At 38.3% G+C, this 18574-nt stretch overlaps 1 protein-coding gene across 1 annotated transcript in view; it reads left to right on the forward strand.

The window, feature by feature from the left end:
- Positions 1-18574, forward strand: part of LOC149191244 (Cleavage and polyadenylation specificity factor (CPSF) A subunit protein) — a 134457-nt gene that overhangs the window by 46660 nt on the left and 69223 nt on the right. The window contains exons 7-8 of the mRNA XM_089404140.1: positions 36-2058; positions 5970-6286. Of these exons, the coding sequence (XP_089260266.1) occupies positions 36-2058; positions 5970-6286 (2340 nt within the window). The remainder of the gene's footprint in view (positions 1-35; positions 2059-5969; positions 6287-18574) is intronic.

Consider the following 18574-nt stretch of genomic DNA (forward strand, 5'->3'; position numbering starts at 1 on the left):
TTACTTTTCACTATCGTGAAATGTTCAATGTGCAGAAAGGGGGCTGTTTTAAATGAATTGCAAGTGTTAGTGTGTGACACCAAGGAAGGGACTATTCATTTAAGGTCACGGTTTAGTTCACCTGGACCCCTAGCATTAAATGTGGCTGGTATTCCTGCTATTCCTGGGTTTGCATTACTGTTCAGGAATGGTGACTTCATCCTCTTGGATTTAATAGACCCAAGCAATCCATGTGTCGTTTCTCGTGTCCGTTTAAGCAGGCTTAGTGTTGATGAAGAAATGAATGTTTTAGAAGATTATGGAGGTCAAGAAGGTGATGAAGAAGGAAGTTTCAGTGTTGCAGCTTCTGCTTTACTAGAGTTAAGTGATTCACGGACAAGTTCTGCAGGTAGAGGTGACATTATTGATAGTGAACAATGCAAATTCAGCTCATCGTGCCCTGCTATATCCTCATGGAGTTGGGAACCAGATTACTTTGGCAATCCAAGGTTAGTTATTTGTCTTGATGTTGGAGAAGTTTTTATAGCAGAGTTTTTACTTGGAGGTCAGGATGGGATTAAGGTAAAGGTAAGTAATTGCCTTTATAAATGCTCACCTTGCAAGGCAATGCTATGGACCAAGGGTGGTTTTATTGCTGCACTTGTAGAGATGGGGGATGGGCAGGTTCTTAAGATTGAAGAGGGAGCACTAGTGTGCAGGAGCCTGATTCAGAACATTGCACCCATCTTAGACATTTCCCTTGTAGATTATCACAATGAAAAGCAAGATCAGATGTTTGCTTGTTGTGGCATGGGTCGTGAAGGCTCTTTAAGAATCATTCGAAATGGCATAAGTGTGGAGAAGCTACTTAGTACACCTCCCATATACCAGGGTGTGACCGGTACTTGGACTATGCGCATGAAGCACCAAGATTCTTATCATTCCTTTCTTGTAATTTCCTTTGTTGAGGAGACCCGTGTTTTGTCGGTGGGTTTGAGCTTTGTTGATATAACAGATGCAGTTGGTTTTGATCCTAATGCTTCCACATTGGCATGTGGTTTGGTGGAGGAAGGAAGGGTGGTACAGGTGTGTAGAAATGAAGTGCGCCTATGTGCCCCAACAGCAGCTGCTCATCCAGCAGGTCTGGCTGTCTCAGTTCCTTTCTGCACGTCTTGGAGGCCAAAAGGCTTAAGTATCAGTCTAGGAGCAATTGCTTGGAGAACAATAATTTTGGCAATGTCTTCTCCAGGGATTTTGCTTATGCTTGGCATAAGGACCTCGTCATCTGGAGGTCATGAACTTTATGAAATTCAGAGGGTACAACTTCAGGCTGAGGTATCCTGCATATCTATACCTCAAGAAGAACTTGGCCCTAGTTCTGTGCCAGCTTCTATTGTGGGCTTGGTAGAAGACAGTTCGTATTGTACATTTCCAGATGGAGTTGAGATTGGAAAAGTTTGTATAGTTGGCACGCATAAGCCCTCTGTGGAGCTTTTGTCAATGGTGCCTGGAGAGAATTTTACAGCCCTTGCTATTGGGTCCATTTCACTGACAAATTCAATGGGCACTGCTGTCAGTGGATGTGTACCACAGGATGTGAGACTTGCTCTGTTTGATCGTCTTTATATTCTTTCAGGTCTAAGAAACGGTATGTTGCTTCGTTATGAATGGCCCACAAGTTCTATCTTTTCATTAGAGCTACCATCTCCAAATTGTGCTTTAAACACTCTGTTGGATAGCAACAGTTCTCTTACAGATTCATATGAAAGTTGCCACCGTCAAGATGAGATTACTTTCAACAAAATGGATACAGCAGAAAGTTCTTTCCCTGTCCAGCTACAATTAATAGCTGTTCGTCGTGTAGGCATAACTCCAGTTTTCTTGGTTCCACTTTGTGAGTCCTTACGTTCAGATATAATAGCACTTAGTGATCGACCTTGGCTAATTCAGATTGCAAGGGATAGTCAAAGAATTGCTTACACGTCAATTTCATTTCAACCTGCAACACATGTGACTCCTGTGAGCTCCATTGATTGCCCAAGAGGAATACTCTTTGTGGCTGATTGCAGCCTCCATTTGGTGAGTAGATTTATTCTCGTATTCTCGTGCAATTTACTTCTTTGTTCATGTTTTTGCAGATTGCATTTAGGATTAAAGTAATTGAGAAAAAAATGTGTTGTGGAGTGCTAATTCTTTTTTCTCATTTTATTTGCATTCACCTATAATCCCTTTTGTATTTTTCTGAGGGTTGCCTTATTGTTTAACCTGTTAAGATCGACAGAAATATATTTAATATTGGTTATGTGGCCTTTATATCTAAACATACTTAAAATTTAAAATAGACTTGCATAACAGTAGTTTTACTTGAGAACATACTTAAAAGTTAAAATAGACTTGCATAACAGTTGTTTTATTTGAGAACATGCTTGAGAATCAAGATCCTTCAAATGTACATTGTGCGCGATGCTTTTTCATCCATCATGTGGAAAACTTTCCATGTCTTTTGTGGTCATTCGTTGGACATTAATACAATTACTAAGTTACCAGGAAATGGAATTGGACATAGATCCACCAGATTTTTGAAAAGCCAGGATCCAGATATGGTGGGGAAACACCATATACAAAAAATAAAATAATATTTTTAAAATTTTAAAAAACATATTCAAAGTTAAAAATCAAAACCATTCATGAATCACAACATTAGAATTGAAATCATTAGATAATTCATAAATCTGAATATTGAAATCATGATGCATCATGCTTTATACAAAAAAGATAACTGTAAATACAAAATTGAGTGTTTCATCAATGATCACTCTATTGATATGATATGTAGAGTATGTCTAACTACATGTTCAAAAATGGGTCTACATGTTCATCATTTGAATATTTCAACTCTACATCATGATCAACCTGTCATCTTCCTTGAAATTTGTCTTAAAATCTAAAAATTCCCTATCTAGTTACAGTGGTAAATGAATATTGTACACTGTTTGAGAACATACTATAGTCTATGTATCATACTCTTCTAAGAGGACTCTTCACCTAGACTTGGATGGGATTGATCTAATTAAATTGTTAATAACACAGCCATCCTTTGTACATTATATGTTATTATCTATGTATTGTCTCAAAACTTTCCTGTTAGCATTTTAAAAAATTGAAAATTAAAATTTTGATGTGTCATGCCTTTCCCACTAGCATTATCATGTGCTATACAGCCTTTAGGTAATTGATAACTTACTTATTCAACTTTACAGCATACAGATTACTAATAAGTAATCTAACTAAAAATCTAAATATAATATTTGATTATTAGGGTTTCAAACAGGTGGCAGATATCCTTAAAAATCCTTCAAAAGATATGAAATCAAGCAAAAATTCTAATGTTATTTGCTTGGAATCCATTGTGTGAGGACCAGTTGGCACATGATCAATTCAGTGACATGGGATCGATTTTACAGGTTTGAAGGATCCATTTATGTGGCGGATCCTACTTGGATCTGTATCTGTATGTGTCCAAAATGTGGATCTGTAGATCCAGCATGAAGACCCCATGGATCCAGTAACAGAGCACAATTATCTATATTATTTATCTTACTATACACATATGGCCACTTTTTCAGGGAAATGGAAAGGAATATCATTTATCATTTTTTACTAAGTAGCAGGAGCATTTATTTTTTGATGTGTCAGGTGCATATTCTATTCCAAAAGTCAGAATTAGAAAGATCTGCTATTCACCCCCTTATAATGAATGGTATCTTTCAGTGATTGCAACTTAGATGTTTATCGAACTTCAATGAGACACTTTCGTTCCTTGCATTTATCAATAGGTGTTCAATTCAAGACTGTTCAATATACTGTTTTAGTGCCTGCTTGTATATTCTGGTCGAGTGTTTTTTCCTCCCCCATGACTATAGTTTTTGATAGAAACGTGTTTTTCTATGCAACAGATCTTCGACATTTGACTGTTCTTGGTACTTATTGTGGCTTACAAGGAATGCATGTTGTGGTTGTCTTTGTTAGAAAATCGGAAAGGCAGAAAAAATTCTTATACTTGATAATTACTTGTGAGATTCTTGTGTTCTTATTAAATTTCTTATTTTCTTATTTTATCTTAGTTCATCAAGCAATTACCAAAACAATAGCATGAAGATCAAGAACACCAAATGTAGGCGGACCGCCAGAGAAAAACCCCAATCTAGGGGAAAACCCAGTCAACAGCTCTTCCTTCAATAGTTTTCTTGAGATGATCCAAGACTCTAGACATAGACATAGACTTCCTCAACACCAAGTAAGCCCTTTCCTTTTTCAGCAGACGATCACTTTCGAGTACTGTGTTTGACCTAGATGCAGCAGTAGCAGCAGAAGCACTTCGATACAGTAGTATCTTCGAACTAGCAACTTCGATCTTAATGCAACAACTTCGACCTTGAAGCACTTGGCTCTTCGACCTTGAAGCAACACTTTGACCTTGAAGCAGCACTTTGACCTTGATGCTGTACTTCGACCTTGATGCTGTAACAAAACTTCTTGATGCATAACGAAACTTCAACCTTGATGCCATAGCCCAGAAAATCACACGTTTGAGAGAGAGAGAGAGATAACCCAAAACCTTTGATCCTTCAATTCTCCTTCTTCCACTGCAACTTTGCACTTTTTCACGGCTTCTTCTAGGAGATCAAAGTTGTGTGAGTGATATCCTCCAAATGAATCGAACTGCTTCAATATATAGGCTTCTGGTGAGGTCGAATTACCTTTTTTGAGACTGACATGGTGTGGAGGTGACATAATTCATTTTTGTCTAAAAATAATTCTTTTTACATGATTCAAATGCCCAAAAAGGGTTTCTTTAAATGTACAATGACTCTATTGACTTAGAATAAATGCTAGAAGTCCTCAATGTGGACTTTGACCTAAAACATGATGACCCAAGCATGAAACCCATGCTTTAAATAAATCATAATAAGAATAAAAAAATTTCTTTTATATTCCTTTTTCATAAGTACATTTTATTATGACTCAAATACAATTATGAAGACCAAACCTAGTTACATTTTTCAAGAGTCTTCCCTTCCATTTCACCTAGAGGATTGGTACCGATCAGACAACTGTAGATTTTATTCAAGATCTTGAGAGTTGTATGAATAGTTTAGCTGCTTAAATTGATCATAGTGGTCTTCAATTTGAGATAAAGAAACTGTTCTGCATGTTAATTGAGTGGCCAAAAATCGATGCACAGTATTATTGTTTAACAATCTTTTGCATTCAGAGGACACGCATTAGCACAGGCGAAGTTTTTCTTAAAAACCTTTAAACTTTGATCTTTGCTCTGTTTTCTTACTAGAAATTGAAACAGATGGTCTTAGCCCGAGTGGTTGGGAAAACAGTTTGTTATCCTCTCCACCTGGTTTCAATTCCTGTAGAGTGACATGTTGACCCGCTGTGATAAGGCTTGAAGAGTAGGCACTCCCTGGGATAGAGTCCACTGTTGTGGGGTTGGGACATCTCGGCTCTTGCTAAGTCATAAGTTATTGGTATATCTGGCTTGTGGGCTGTTGGATATACTCATGTTACAATGGCAGTTGGATCATATGACTTTAACAGTGATTATTTTCTTTTGTTTTCAAGAGCACAGTAGATAAGTTTTCATGCATCTAACTATTGATTGGAATGCAAAAGGCTATTTCCAAACCCAACTATACAGTAAGTGTCCAATTTCTGGAAATTTTCTTCTTATCTTCATGTCCATTATTTTTGCCATGACTTGCTTAGTTGCTTTTGGATTTGGTCTGCACATAATTAATGATAAACTTGTTAAGTTCATTTCTCTTTGAATTTTGAGATCTTATTCAAACAATTGTTATTGTCTTCGAATCTCTTTATTATAGTGTTTTTCTACATCTTTGAGCCTCACAAGAATGCCTTTTGATTGCATATGAAGTATAATATATGTCTTATCGAGAACAATGTGTCTATAAACTCAGGTGGAAATGGTACACACGAAGAGATTAAATGTGCAGAAACTACTTCTGGGAAGGACACCAAGGAGAGTCTCATATCATTCTGAAAGCAAGACTTTGCTTGTAATGCAGTCAGGGTGTTATGAGGATAATTCTAGTCCTGTTTCGGAGATTTGCTGTGTTGATCCTCTTAGTGGTTCACTCCTTTCAACATTTACGCTTGATCCAGGTGAAACTGCAAAATGCATGCGGCTATGGAAGGTTGGGAGTGAACAAGTTCTAGTAGTTGGAACTGGGCTCTCTTCAGGCCGTGCTATCATGCCTAGTGGTGAAGCTGAAAGGTAAGCATAAATTATGTTATGCAACTGTTCTAATTCTTCTTATATGATGTATTAGACATGGTCCATCTTATTGTTTGTTTCTAGTTTCCTTTTCACATCAACTGCAAAATGAATTTTGTGTAATACTTGAAATGTAATTGTATTCCCATAGGATCATGCAAGTTCTAGTTTTTAATACGATTTAGAAGGATTGCTAATATGTGAATAGTAAATACTGAATACATGACACCCTTCACCCTTCACAACATTAAAAGTGATTAAATAAAAGAAATAACTGTAAAGGTAATTTTGTTAGTGTTCAACAATGTAGTAAAAAAACTACAAGGAGAGATACAAAAGACAATAACCCAGAGAGTAGCATGAGCTAGGTGAATCAAAAGAGGAAAACCCGAAGAGGTGTGAAGCCCTACCTCAGCATTAGCATCATATTTGGAAATAAAAGTACAAGTAAAGGTAGAAGAGGGGGAATAGATATTTTTTGTGTCTATTATCGTTGAGAGGGTAATGTTGGCACTGATGCAAAGCTTGATGATGTCCTTTGAGGAATACTTGCAGGGTTGAAGGGGCTTGGCTGCATGATACTATGGAGAGCTGTAAATAGAAATGAACCATCTCTCCAAACATCAGTGGTTGAGAGGAAGAATCTCTTGATAGAAGTTTCATTGATTGATCACACTTAGGGGGTGGCTGGGTATCTGTTGGTTAGGTGGGAGGTAGCTATTTTTCTCATTGATTTGACTTCGAATGTTCAAGAAGTGGATTTGGTTGGCAACTTATTGACTCTAGCGATTAGATAAGCTAAAAGAAAGAAATGACGAGCTTGGCAGTACTGGGATTTGAGTGGCCAGGAAAAGTCTCTTGCCTTTGGATCAGTGCCCCGAGGATGTATAAGGCTAGGCATCTGTAGTTGGGTTAGTTAAAGAAATTTACAAGGGAACCCCCACCTCCCCCCCAGTCTTGGAGTGGAGTCAGAGAGTGTACAGGACGTCCAAAATTAAAGTGCTCCTCCAACTATCTCGTTAAAAAACAACAAATGTCATTTTAGTTTATATAGCTGCATGTATGCCCTAGTGTTTATTCCTTGCCTTCAGTCTAGACCCTAGTTACTGTTTTTGCTGGTTAAGTGATAGCAAATTTAGATTGCTTAAAATTGATCAACAATTGAGCAATAGGCAAAACTAAAATGCAACATGTCCATAGTCAAAGAACCGCAGGATCAAAATTGCAAGGTAATTGGTTCTACTTTTTCAATTTTGTTAATTTTAGGCAACAATGGTATGTTCTATGCTTTAGAGCAATTTTACTTCAATTTCTTTATTAGCCCAGTATCAATATTCAGATTAGCAATCACATCAACATGATAGTAAAATGCAGATAGAACATAAACATAAATAGTAGAAGACAAGCCAAGACAAGAGGACACAAGATGTGGCACCATCCAGGGACAAACCCCAATGTGGGGAAACCGTTGATCAAATCTTCTTTTAGTGTTCAATAGTTCAGCAGAGAGAGATAGTACAATTTACAAATCTGATAATTTATAACAACAATGAAAGAGCCCTAACCAAAAATTTCAACGCTGGTCATCAGGGCAGATTTGACCCTTTGCAAATCGGTCAACTTCAGTCAACTTCGGCCTCCAAACAAGAAGATAAAACAACCCTCAAAACAGTCAAATTCATTGCAGTCAAAGTCTGGTCAAACAACCCACTTGCGGTAAGCCCTAGCTGCAGTCAACGTTTAGCCTTGATTTCTGTGCCCAGAAACACGGCCTGCCCAAACAGAGATAGCCCTCACAAAAATGCAGTTAAAGGAGGTCAACGCATGTTGGTCAACGCTTGGTCAATCTATCCAGAAATTTGGTCTCCTGAAATTTCGGCCTCTTGAAATTTTGCTCTCCTGAAATTTCGGACGTGTGGAGAGAGATAGGCCCAGAAATCTGTACCCAATCAATGAGGAGAGAGAGAGAGAAGTGTGAAGATGAGCGTGTCCAAATGAGGCTAAGTCACCTTCTATTTATATGCAATGTTGAGGATGAATAAACATGATTGTTGGGCTTTTGAGCCTACATAAGTTTGCTGGCTGACCTTGACAATTTGACCACCCTAGTTGCCAATTTTAACAAATTCAGTCAAGATGCGAGTTACATAGTTGAAGGTTTGGTTAAGTACTGGCAATGTTTTCCATTAAAAGTTAAATAGCATTGAATTTGATTTGAGTCATAATGCCAAAGAACCTAATTCCAAATCAATAATGAAAATTGTGTTAAAGATAATTAATTAGGATTATGATTGTTGTTTGAAACTCTATTCTGTATCTCCCCCAAGTCTTAAAACAAACTGATCATTTCTTTTAAGATTTATTTATCTCATCTCTTTTAGTCCCGTCAACCTACTTTTGTGGTTCTTTCTCATATATTAATAAAACTGTCTTATCTTATTTAGTGTTTAATATGGCATTTGAATTAGACTTGATAAATTAAATCTGAGTCGAGTATTAAAAGTCAAAGAGATATTTGATTGGTCTAATGATATTTAACCCAATATTATTTCCTTTACTATATGTTACCAAGTTCCATATCTGGCTTTACCAAAATTTTGAAAAGTCAATGTTCATATATGTTGGGGAAATGACAGGTACACAAAATATAAATATTTCTTATAATTTGTAAAATAACATAGAAAATTCAGATTTTAGAATCAAAACTTTTCAAAAATCACAACATAAAAGCTATAATCAATTTAGATTATGAATTAAAATAATTCATGAATCACAACATTAAAATCAGCCATCTATAATTGATAGCTTTGAGTGAGACACTGGTAAATCATGATTCATAACATAAGAGTCAAGAAACAATGCACGTTGAGTGTCTTATTTGTGACCACTCCACTAATATGATATATTGATCTATATTGCAAAGTATGCAAACTATATATATATATATATATATATATTTTTTTTTTTTCATTAATTCTTCAAAAAGATACTCATACAACATATAGTCCTGAGGCCTTTTGCTCTCCCAACTTCACTCTGACCGGATTTGTTAGCTAGGAGAGGAGTGCAAAAGCAGAGAAGATATTGCCAATTTTTACATGAACCCCAAAGGCAGAAGAGTTATGTAGCCCAAAACACTTGCAAAACCAAAAAAAAACCAGCAGATAACATTTCAAGGGAGGAGATTCGGTGCATGAGCAACTTTCGAGGCCACAGGAGGGCCATGACCTTCATGAACATGGAGATCGATATGAGCAAGCTGCGTCTCAATCTTGTACAAGCGCTCACTGGTTTGACGCTGGCTACGACGCCCAGATACTAGGCGGTCCAGAATGCCCCTTGATTGTATTGGACATCTTTTATGTAAGCGATAGCCTCATTTCTGTCTTTGTACCTCTATTGGTGGATGACATCGAGGCTAGCCGAGATATCACGCAGCTGTTTGACTATCGAGGCCAGCGTAGGCGGTTGCTCCACACGTCCCGGTGACTAGGCATGGACATGAGCAACTTCACCCTCCATGTCTGCTCCCCTAGCCATGTCCTTGTTCAATGCTTTCTCCCGGTCGGCCCGCTGCCCAGGTTGGCCAGGAGGTCATACTCCTTGTCGGGCACACCCGTACTAGCGTAACATAGCCACTAGGTTATCCAAGCACCAGGTCGTTAGAGAGAAAGAGGCACACAACTCGCTCCCGCAATTTTGGCTTTCAAGCCCTTGTGAGGGAGCATAACCACTCAACAAGTGCAAAGACCACGAGCGCTTCCAACACACTTGTTGTGAATTAGATTAACACAATCACTCGAGGGTGGGCCCTTTGCAAAGCCCTGAATATTGGAGGGCCACCCAATTTTGCCTCCCTGGAGCCCCAAAATGAAGCCTCGCTACAAAGTTGCACCCTCCTAATAAAGGAAACAAACTGAGATGTCCATACATTGATGTAATGCATAAAATAAAGAGCGTTTAGAGCAGAAGGGAAATCCTTCCCTTACCAATTTTTTTCGAAGACATGGAAGCTACGCCCACGGGAGAGCTGTGTCACTTGAAATCTCACCGCATAAGCTTCATTTGATGTTCTAGGCATACACTGCGTGCACCCCCAACTCCACTCTTCTAGATACCACACCACCCTAACCGTCACTTAAGCAAGCCCAACACTACAAACATTACACCCACAACCAACGTCCTTCAATACAGAGCTACCTAGACCAACGAGCATGCACAGGGTAAAAGTCTGTGCACACTCGGCCTTAGTGAAACCGCTCACCCAACTGCCCTGCCAAGAAACCAAATGTAGCATAATTTTCTGAATTGCGTTGATATAAAGGGAGCCTCCTCCTTCTCGAGGCTTCGGTTTAGATGATGCCACTTGGATTGGCTGCCTCCTCGCCTTAAAGCACGTGTCATGTCTCTTGGTTTCCCTCATTGGGAGCTAGGCTCCGTTCACCCACCCCCATCGAGTAACTATATATGTATATATATAGAGAGAGACTTTGGGGGCTAGGAATTTTGGAAGCTTTTGCATAAGACTATATTGTTCGTGTGACATCCTTAGTTGGGCAAAAGTAGGTTGTGGCATCAAGTGATATATATATATATATATATATAGAGAGAGAGAGAGAGAGAGAGAGAGAGAGAGAGACCTTTGGGGGCTAGGAATTTCGGAAGCTTTAGCATAAGGCTATATTGTTCGTGTGACATCCTTAGTTGGGCAAATGTAGGTTGTGGCATCAAGTGACATGTCCAAGTTAGTGTTAGTTATTGTAGCTCGAAAGGTACTTCCATATGGGTTGTGTTTAGCATGCAGAAGTGATCCTTCATATTCCCTACATAGTCACTTAACTTTATAAAGTGAGTGTATAAAGTTCGAAACTGTACTTTTATATTTAATTACTAAATTTATTTAAATGATTTTAGGAAGTGGCTTTTTTCTAAAAGTGATTTTATAAAGTTTGAGTGACTTAAGTGATTTTATGAAGTATTTTTTCTAAAAGTGACTTAAGTCATCTCAATGAGAGATTAAGTCACAACTGTTGATCTTGAGATGGCAAGATTTAATGGTTTTAGTAATTATTGAGTTTATAAATGGAGAAAAGGGAGAGGAAGAGGCACACTTTTCACGAGAGAAAGAGAGGAAAAGAGGGTTGAGGAGAAAAGGAGGAGCAATAAGGAAAGACACAAATTCCAAGGCAACTAGCAACAGGGTAAGGGCACATTTCTCAAGGCAGCTTGTAGCAGGGATCCAAACTTATACCAGGGCCCCAAATGTGCCACTGCGCCACTCCAAACCACACTTTACTACCCCAACGCGAATGGATTTCATGATACTGGAGTCCCAAACCATTCTAATCATCGTGAAACATTCCTTGATCCACTCACTCCCCAGCAAGGTATAAACACCAGAGGCCCTTTGCATACTACCAGTAAGTAGAGCATCTTGAAAATGCAAAATCCCTGTCATCTCGAAAAGCTGTTCTATTAGAAAACCAATCTCATCCACCTCAAGAGTGAACTCTTGAAGGTGCAATCCAACTCCTGTTGAGAGGGGTCCTCCACATGAACTAACCATGACTTCCGCCTGCTGATCATACTGCCATACTAGTGAGGTGTTCCAAAATATCAACAAATCACTGAGAAATGAAACGCTCTCTGCAAAACTTAGAGTGATCTCCCCCTGTAAAAACCAACTCATCCCTAATGGTAGTTGAAATACCAAGCCTTGTGATGCCAGGGTCCCATGCTAATCTCAAAAGGAGACTGCCATACTAACACTGTGCCACTCTATTCATAAATAACGACCCATCATGCCCACACTGAATCCTCCTCGCCTGGAACCACATGCCAAAATATTTGTAAGTCTGTACCCACAACCATGAAGCACATCCTGCCAAGGCATCTCAGTGAGGTCAGAGTCTACCGGTCTACAACTAGACTCGATCTTGAGCAACAATAGGGAAAATATGCATCGCCACATGGTGAAGGCCTTTGTATTCCTCCACGTGTCAGCCCCAAAATCAACTAGATCACTCTCTGTCATATCCCTGCTCATCAAAAAGTGGAGTGATCTAGCAACCAGCTGGATCTCTTATTCCCACACTCATATCAAAAACTCACAACTCCCAATCTCTACTGACTGTTGCATAATATTGATAGCTGTTGGAACCCATTTGTGCCTCTCCTCTGATCCCTGTAAGCAATCAACATATGGACACCATGAATCGATAATTAGCTTAGTGCATGCTACACTGCCCTACTTCTACTAGATCACAACAAAATTTGCTATCCCATCCCTTGATGATGCACTCAAATACTGCATAGAGCCTACACGCCCTCCTGTAAAATAGGTCTACCATCCACTGTGCTTCATGCTCATGCAATGCCTCGGAATGTCTTGTTGAAGGTATGTCATGCAACTAGATAACACAACAAAATTTGCTATCCAGTCTCCCGATGATGCACTCAAATACTGCCTGGAGCTTACATGCCCTCTTGTAAAAGAGCTCTACCATCCACTGTGCTTCATGCCCATGCAATGCCTCGAAATGTCCTGTCGAAGGTATGTCATGCAACTCCCTCATGATCATGTAATATTCCCAATTTTTGTGAGTGCAAAATTGCTAAGGGATTTTTCCCAATTTGATTAAAAGGGGGCAAATATTATTTTTATTAGAAAAGTGCAGCAAAATAATATTTTATTAGAGAATGGCAACAAATATTATTTTATTAAAATGGTGGCAAAAATCTATTAAGTGGAAAATGGCCCCTACTAATAAAATAATATTAAAAAGGAGTCTAGAAGCATGGAGAGAAATTATAGGAGGAGAGACTCATTTGTTGGGCATCTTTTGACTATTACACTTCACATTTCATCTTCTCTTGGAGTTGTTTAGCACAAGGGCCAAAGTGTTGTTTAGCACAGGAATTCCAGGCAAAATTCCACCCTTATTTTAGAGAACTTCGAGTGTCTCCTTAGTGAGGAGTTGGGGATTCCATCTTCCGAGCTTTCACAAAGCTTATTGCAAGTGTTTACTAGTTCCACGTATTGTTTGGGCGCAAAAGTAATTTGAAGTGTCCATTTTAGAATCAACTACAGAGGGTTGGAGTACTTGAGGTTTTGTAGGAAATTTCTCTCATTTGAGCCAATGATTTTGCAGGATTGAAGAGTTCGAGCATTGTGGTACAAATTTATCTTATTTGGAGTACTGTGCAGAGCTGGGAAGACTAGGAAACTCACACTAAATTGGGGCTTTCCGGATGAGCTGGAATCTGCCCAAGGTTTTTCTGGGTTTTTTAGGTTTTGTGAGAGAAGTCTATGGGAGGGCTAGCTTCATCTTCAAGGAGTATGATTTCTCCCAATTCATCCTGGGAGGTTTGATCATAGTCCTCACTTCCAATCATCGTTTCTCTTGCACTCACAACATTGTCACTGGGATTTTGTTAAGTTGTTTTGCTCCTTTTACCTTCATCATTTGTAGATCTGCAATTTCTTTTTTTTTTGTCGCCCTTGATGATGCTCGTGCTTCAAATTGCTCTACCAATCTTGTGAAATTCCTGTTATATTCTTCAAATTTTTGAACAAGTCTTTCTTGTTGCAACTGACTTGGAGGAATTTTCCCTTCAGAGTCTAGTCCTGAAGTTCTTCTTCTCTATATTACCTTGATTTAGATCCAAAACTGGCGAAAGCCATGCTCTGATACCATTGTAATATTCCCTTTTTGATAAAATTCAAGATATTCTGGGACACTATAGTTGTTTATTTATTTATTTATTTTTAATTTATTTATTTTTTTATTTTTCCTGTTGCTAAAATATGCTAATATAACTCACAAAATTTATTAATTTTTCCTTTGACACATTTCGTCAAACACTTAGTGAGCAAACATTTCTTCGAACACTTAGTAAGCAAAGTAATAAACACTTACAGCAAAAAATATTCCAAGGGCACAACCACAATTTTATTAAACTTAATAAGAGGTTTACATTCAAAATACCAACCCAGAAATCTAAATACAACCTCGACAAAATGGCTCAATCAATTTGACCCTTAGAAAAGGATGAATTCGACTCTCTAGAATAAACAATGCAATTTCGGCCCTCCTCTGGAATAAAGAATTTGGCCTCAACAAATAAGCTCAATTCCAACAAACAATCTCGACCCCAAAAAATAAGATCTCTGGCAAATAAACTCGGCCCCAACAAATAAAGATCTCTGACAAATAATCTCAACCCCAACAAATAAAGATCTCTGGCAAATAATATCGGGCCTAGCAAATAAATATCTCCAACAAATAATCTCGGCCCCAACAAATAAAGATCTCTGGCAAAAAATCTCAACCCCAACAAATAAAGGTCTTTGGCAAATAATATCGGCCCCAATAAATAAACATCTTTGGAAAATATTCTTGGCCCCAACAAATAAATATCAACTTCGACAACATGGACAGAACCACCAACAAATAAATATCAAATCCAGCAAAATGGATAGAACCTTAGCAAATAACTTATCTCCAATAAATAATATGTCCAAACAAATTTGGCCCTTTGAATAGCTAATGAAACTCGACCCAACAATTGAGATGAATTCGGCCCATTAAAGATAATGACAAGAGATAAACTCGACCTTCTTAATAAATTTGATCCCAACAATAGCAACTCGATCTTCGATATATATATATATATATATATATATATATATATATTTGGCTCCTTGAGAGATAGCTGCAAATTAACCTGCAATTTAAGCACAAATGGAAATCTAAATAATTTCCCTGCAATGCCAACTAGGGTGGCAATGATGTCCACCGAAATTGGATGATTACCAGCTAGGGTGGCAATGGATGTCCACCGAAACTAGTTTGAGAGTCTCGTTTGAAACCCTCAAGAGAAACTCTCAATGGCTCCCAAACCAAAAACCAAGAAATAATCATAAACCAAAATGAATGAGAAATGGCCTTCTCTCCCCTTTTATAAGATTTTGTGGGATCTTCTCCAAACTTCTAAAAATCTCCTTTTATTATTTGATTATTAATAATAAGTTACTTAGTACATTTTCCTCCTATTTTCCAAGTGACTTTTGCCCTCTTTTATTTACCGGTTAGATAAAATCACTTTGTGTCCTTTTATTTAATAAGTGACTTTATTACTAATTATCATCACTTTTATCTCCAAAAAATGCTTAAACTGCCACCATGATCACACTGGCCTCCCAAAGCTCCTTTTCATCATTCTGTCTTGTAGTTCTTCTCGTCCCGATTTCAACGAGCTATTACACTAAGGTGTTTCTCCAAGTAATCAACCTGTAACAACACCTTAAGCATAATTAATTAAAATATGCTCGTTATTAACTTTGTTTTATGGAAATCGTTGAAATGTAGCAGAACCAAGATCAAACTATGCAAAATTGATCTTGATGATGAAAAGTGGCAAGCTATCCCAGTCAGCCCCTATAAAACTCCTCGAAACCCTCCGAGTCCACCAAGAATGTAATCCTGCTCCTGTGACTTGGGTGACATAAGCTCTGGAAATTCCTCCTAATCTCAGCATAAGGCAATCCAAAAATTGGGGACATTACTAACCCTTAAGGACAAGCTTCTTAATACTAGGATAGTCAAAAGAGAGAGTGTGGCCTCCTATCTCACTAGAGTTTCTCAGGTGAAAGATGAGTTGGTAATAGTTAGAGAGGTGATTTCAAACTTAGAGTTGGTGCGTTTAGCTATGAAGGGCTTCACCAAGAAGTGGGATGTTTTTGTGAAGTGTGTGGTGGGTAGAGAGAGGAGGCGCTTCCAAATTGGAGCAATTTGTCGGATGACTTTACTCAAGAAGAGATCCGAGAGTGTTTTATGAGTAGAGATCAAGTGAAGACAGATGGTGGTGACGAAGATAATGTGGCCCTTGCAGCAAAGGGTAAAGGCAAGGGAAATGTAAAGGGAAGTGGGGGATCTACTTCTGGGAAGGACATGAGCAAAGTCAAGTGCTTTGCATGTCACAAGTTTGGTCACTATGTGGGCCATTGTCCAAATGAAAAGAAAGGTAAGAAAGAGAATGAGGAACAAGTAGTTGGTTTAGCTGAGGTCATTGAGTTTGCAGAGAAGTTTGAGAAGGAGTTCTCCTTGGTATCTCATCTTTCGAGAAGTGTTGCCAAGTGCGAGAACAATAGAGTTTGGTTTGTGGATAATGGGGCATCACACCACATGATAGGGACTAGAGTTATGTTCGTGAGTATGACAAGTATCGACTCAGATATGCATGTTGATAGTTGGGTGCACACCACACATGTTGTGAGGGGGACCAGATATGTGAGATTCTAGTTGGAGTTAGGAGGATATCTGGAGGGTGACCATGTGCTTTGGGTACCAGAGCGGCAAGCAAATTGTTGAGAAATCGTTAGGGCAGCAGTTAGTGTTCCTTATTAAATTGATTTCTCTTTTCTTGACAATTACTTGTGATTCTTTATTAATTCTTATGTTCTTATCCTCAAGATAATTGCCAAACAATGAAGCTCACAAACAAAAGAAAGAGAGCCACCAGAGATAGGCTCCAAGCCAGGTTAAAACCCTTCCAAAGGGAAAACCCAATAGAACTTCTCTTCTTATAGAATCATTTTCAAAGGAGACTTCTAAGACCAAAGACCCAAAACAAGATTTCCACCAAGACCAAGCCAACCACCAAACAAACCTTCTTTAATGTCAACAAGGCAATATCCTTCGAAGCAAGAATTTCGTTCTTCAAATAAAGTCTACAACCATTCTTGCACTTTTTGGGCCTGTGGAACCTTAAAGATTGCAGAGAATTTGCATGTGTGGGCTGAACAAGGAGTAATTTTAAAGATCTGTTCCATCAAGGCATTCTTTCTTCCTTCACTGGTCTCTTCCTTATCTTCTAAGGTTTTCACACTTCTTTTTCTATTGCTGATCAGATCAAGAGATGTATGTGTTCATCTTTTCCCAAGAGGTCAAAATCCTCTTCTTTATATAGTCTTCACATTGCTCCTTAAGCCTACATTAAGCCGACTTCATGTAGGCTTAGCCGACTTGGTATTGGGGTCTTTCTAGACTCTTCTAAATATTAAAATAAATTTTCTTTTCTTGTTACAAGTGACCAATAAGGTCTTTGACATTGTGACAATGACTTCGACTCAAGACAAGAACCCTAAACGCACTCAATGTGTGCTTTGACCTAATGATCAATGACCTTAAGCATGAAACCCGTGCTTAAATAAATAATTTTTCTTCTACAAAAATATTTTTCTTTTCCTTCTTTTGACAAGTACATAAGAATTACATCATGACATGAGCCAAATAACAATTCTGAAGTCCGATACTAGTTACACTTTTCAACACTCCCTCTTAACTAGGGAGGTATTCATAATTGAGCAACCTTCCATCAAGGCTACCTTCCAAGACACTAACTCAACAGGGGTTAAGGTGTCATCAAGGCAACTTGCCACTATAGGTACCATTAGGCTATAGCCTTGGTATCAATCCAACTAGATATAGATACCATCTAGACCTCCATGCCAAGACACCAACCCTCACAGGGATCTAGTTATCATCAAGGTCAAGGTATCATCACTAAAATGGAGCTCCATATCATCAAGACCAAGATACACTTCCACAAAGGGATCTAGACATCATCAAGGCCAAACTATAATTGAAATCTCAATATCAACTAGGCCAAGATGTCCTCCCAAGTACTATCATACAGGCACGCAACCTAAGTTACTCATCTCTCCCTTTTAACCAAATCACCAATCCAAGCACGCTTATCAAATATTTAAACTTCTCAAGGAGAGATCAACACATCAACTACTTGTTCATTCATCAGAACATACTGTAGCCTCATGACCCCAACCAATATCAAACTTCCAATATATTGGTTCTTACTATCAATATGCTAGCATAAAATCTAGGGTCTTCAACTATTCTGATGCTGCTTAGGTCATCATAATATCCAAACAAATCTCGATAAAAGCTTCCTATTCCAACTTCTCAAGCAACACCAAACTCAGCCTCAACACTTCTCAAAACAATTGATTCTTATTCACGACTTTCATCAAAACTAACCATCAGTAGTGCTTTAGCTATTCTTTGATCTCATTCTCTCCTTATGGCCTTCACTATACGTACAATTGTTAGTCATGACACATCATGTCCTCCCTCTCAACTAGGGAGATAAGTCCATTATCAACAACTTTTATTCTTCCAACTACATAGGCTCTTTTTTGTGCATCATCATATCATCAGAGAAGTGCAACCCTCCAAAAAATATATTCCTTTTATCTTCATATGGCAA

This window comes from Pinus tabuliformis, chromosome 2_2 (assembly GCF_031772625.1).
Source record: "Pinus tabuliformis cultivar Carrire ecotype Pingquan chromosome 2_2, CPIR1, whole genome shotgun sequence".
Classification (NCBI taxonomy): Eukaryota; Viridiplantae; Streptophyta; class Pinopsida; order Pinales; family Pinaceae; genus Pinus; species Pinus tabuliformis.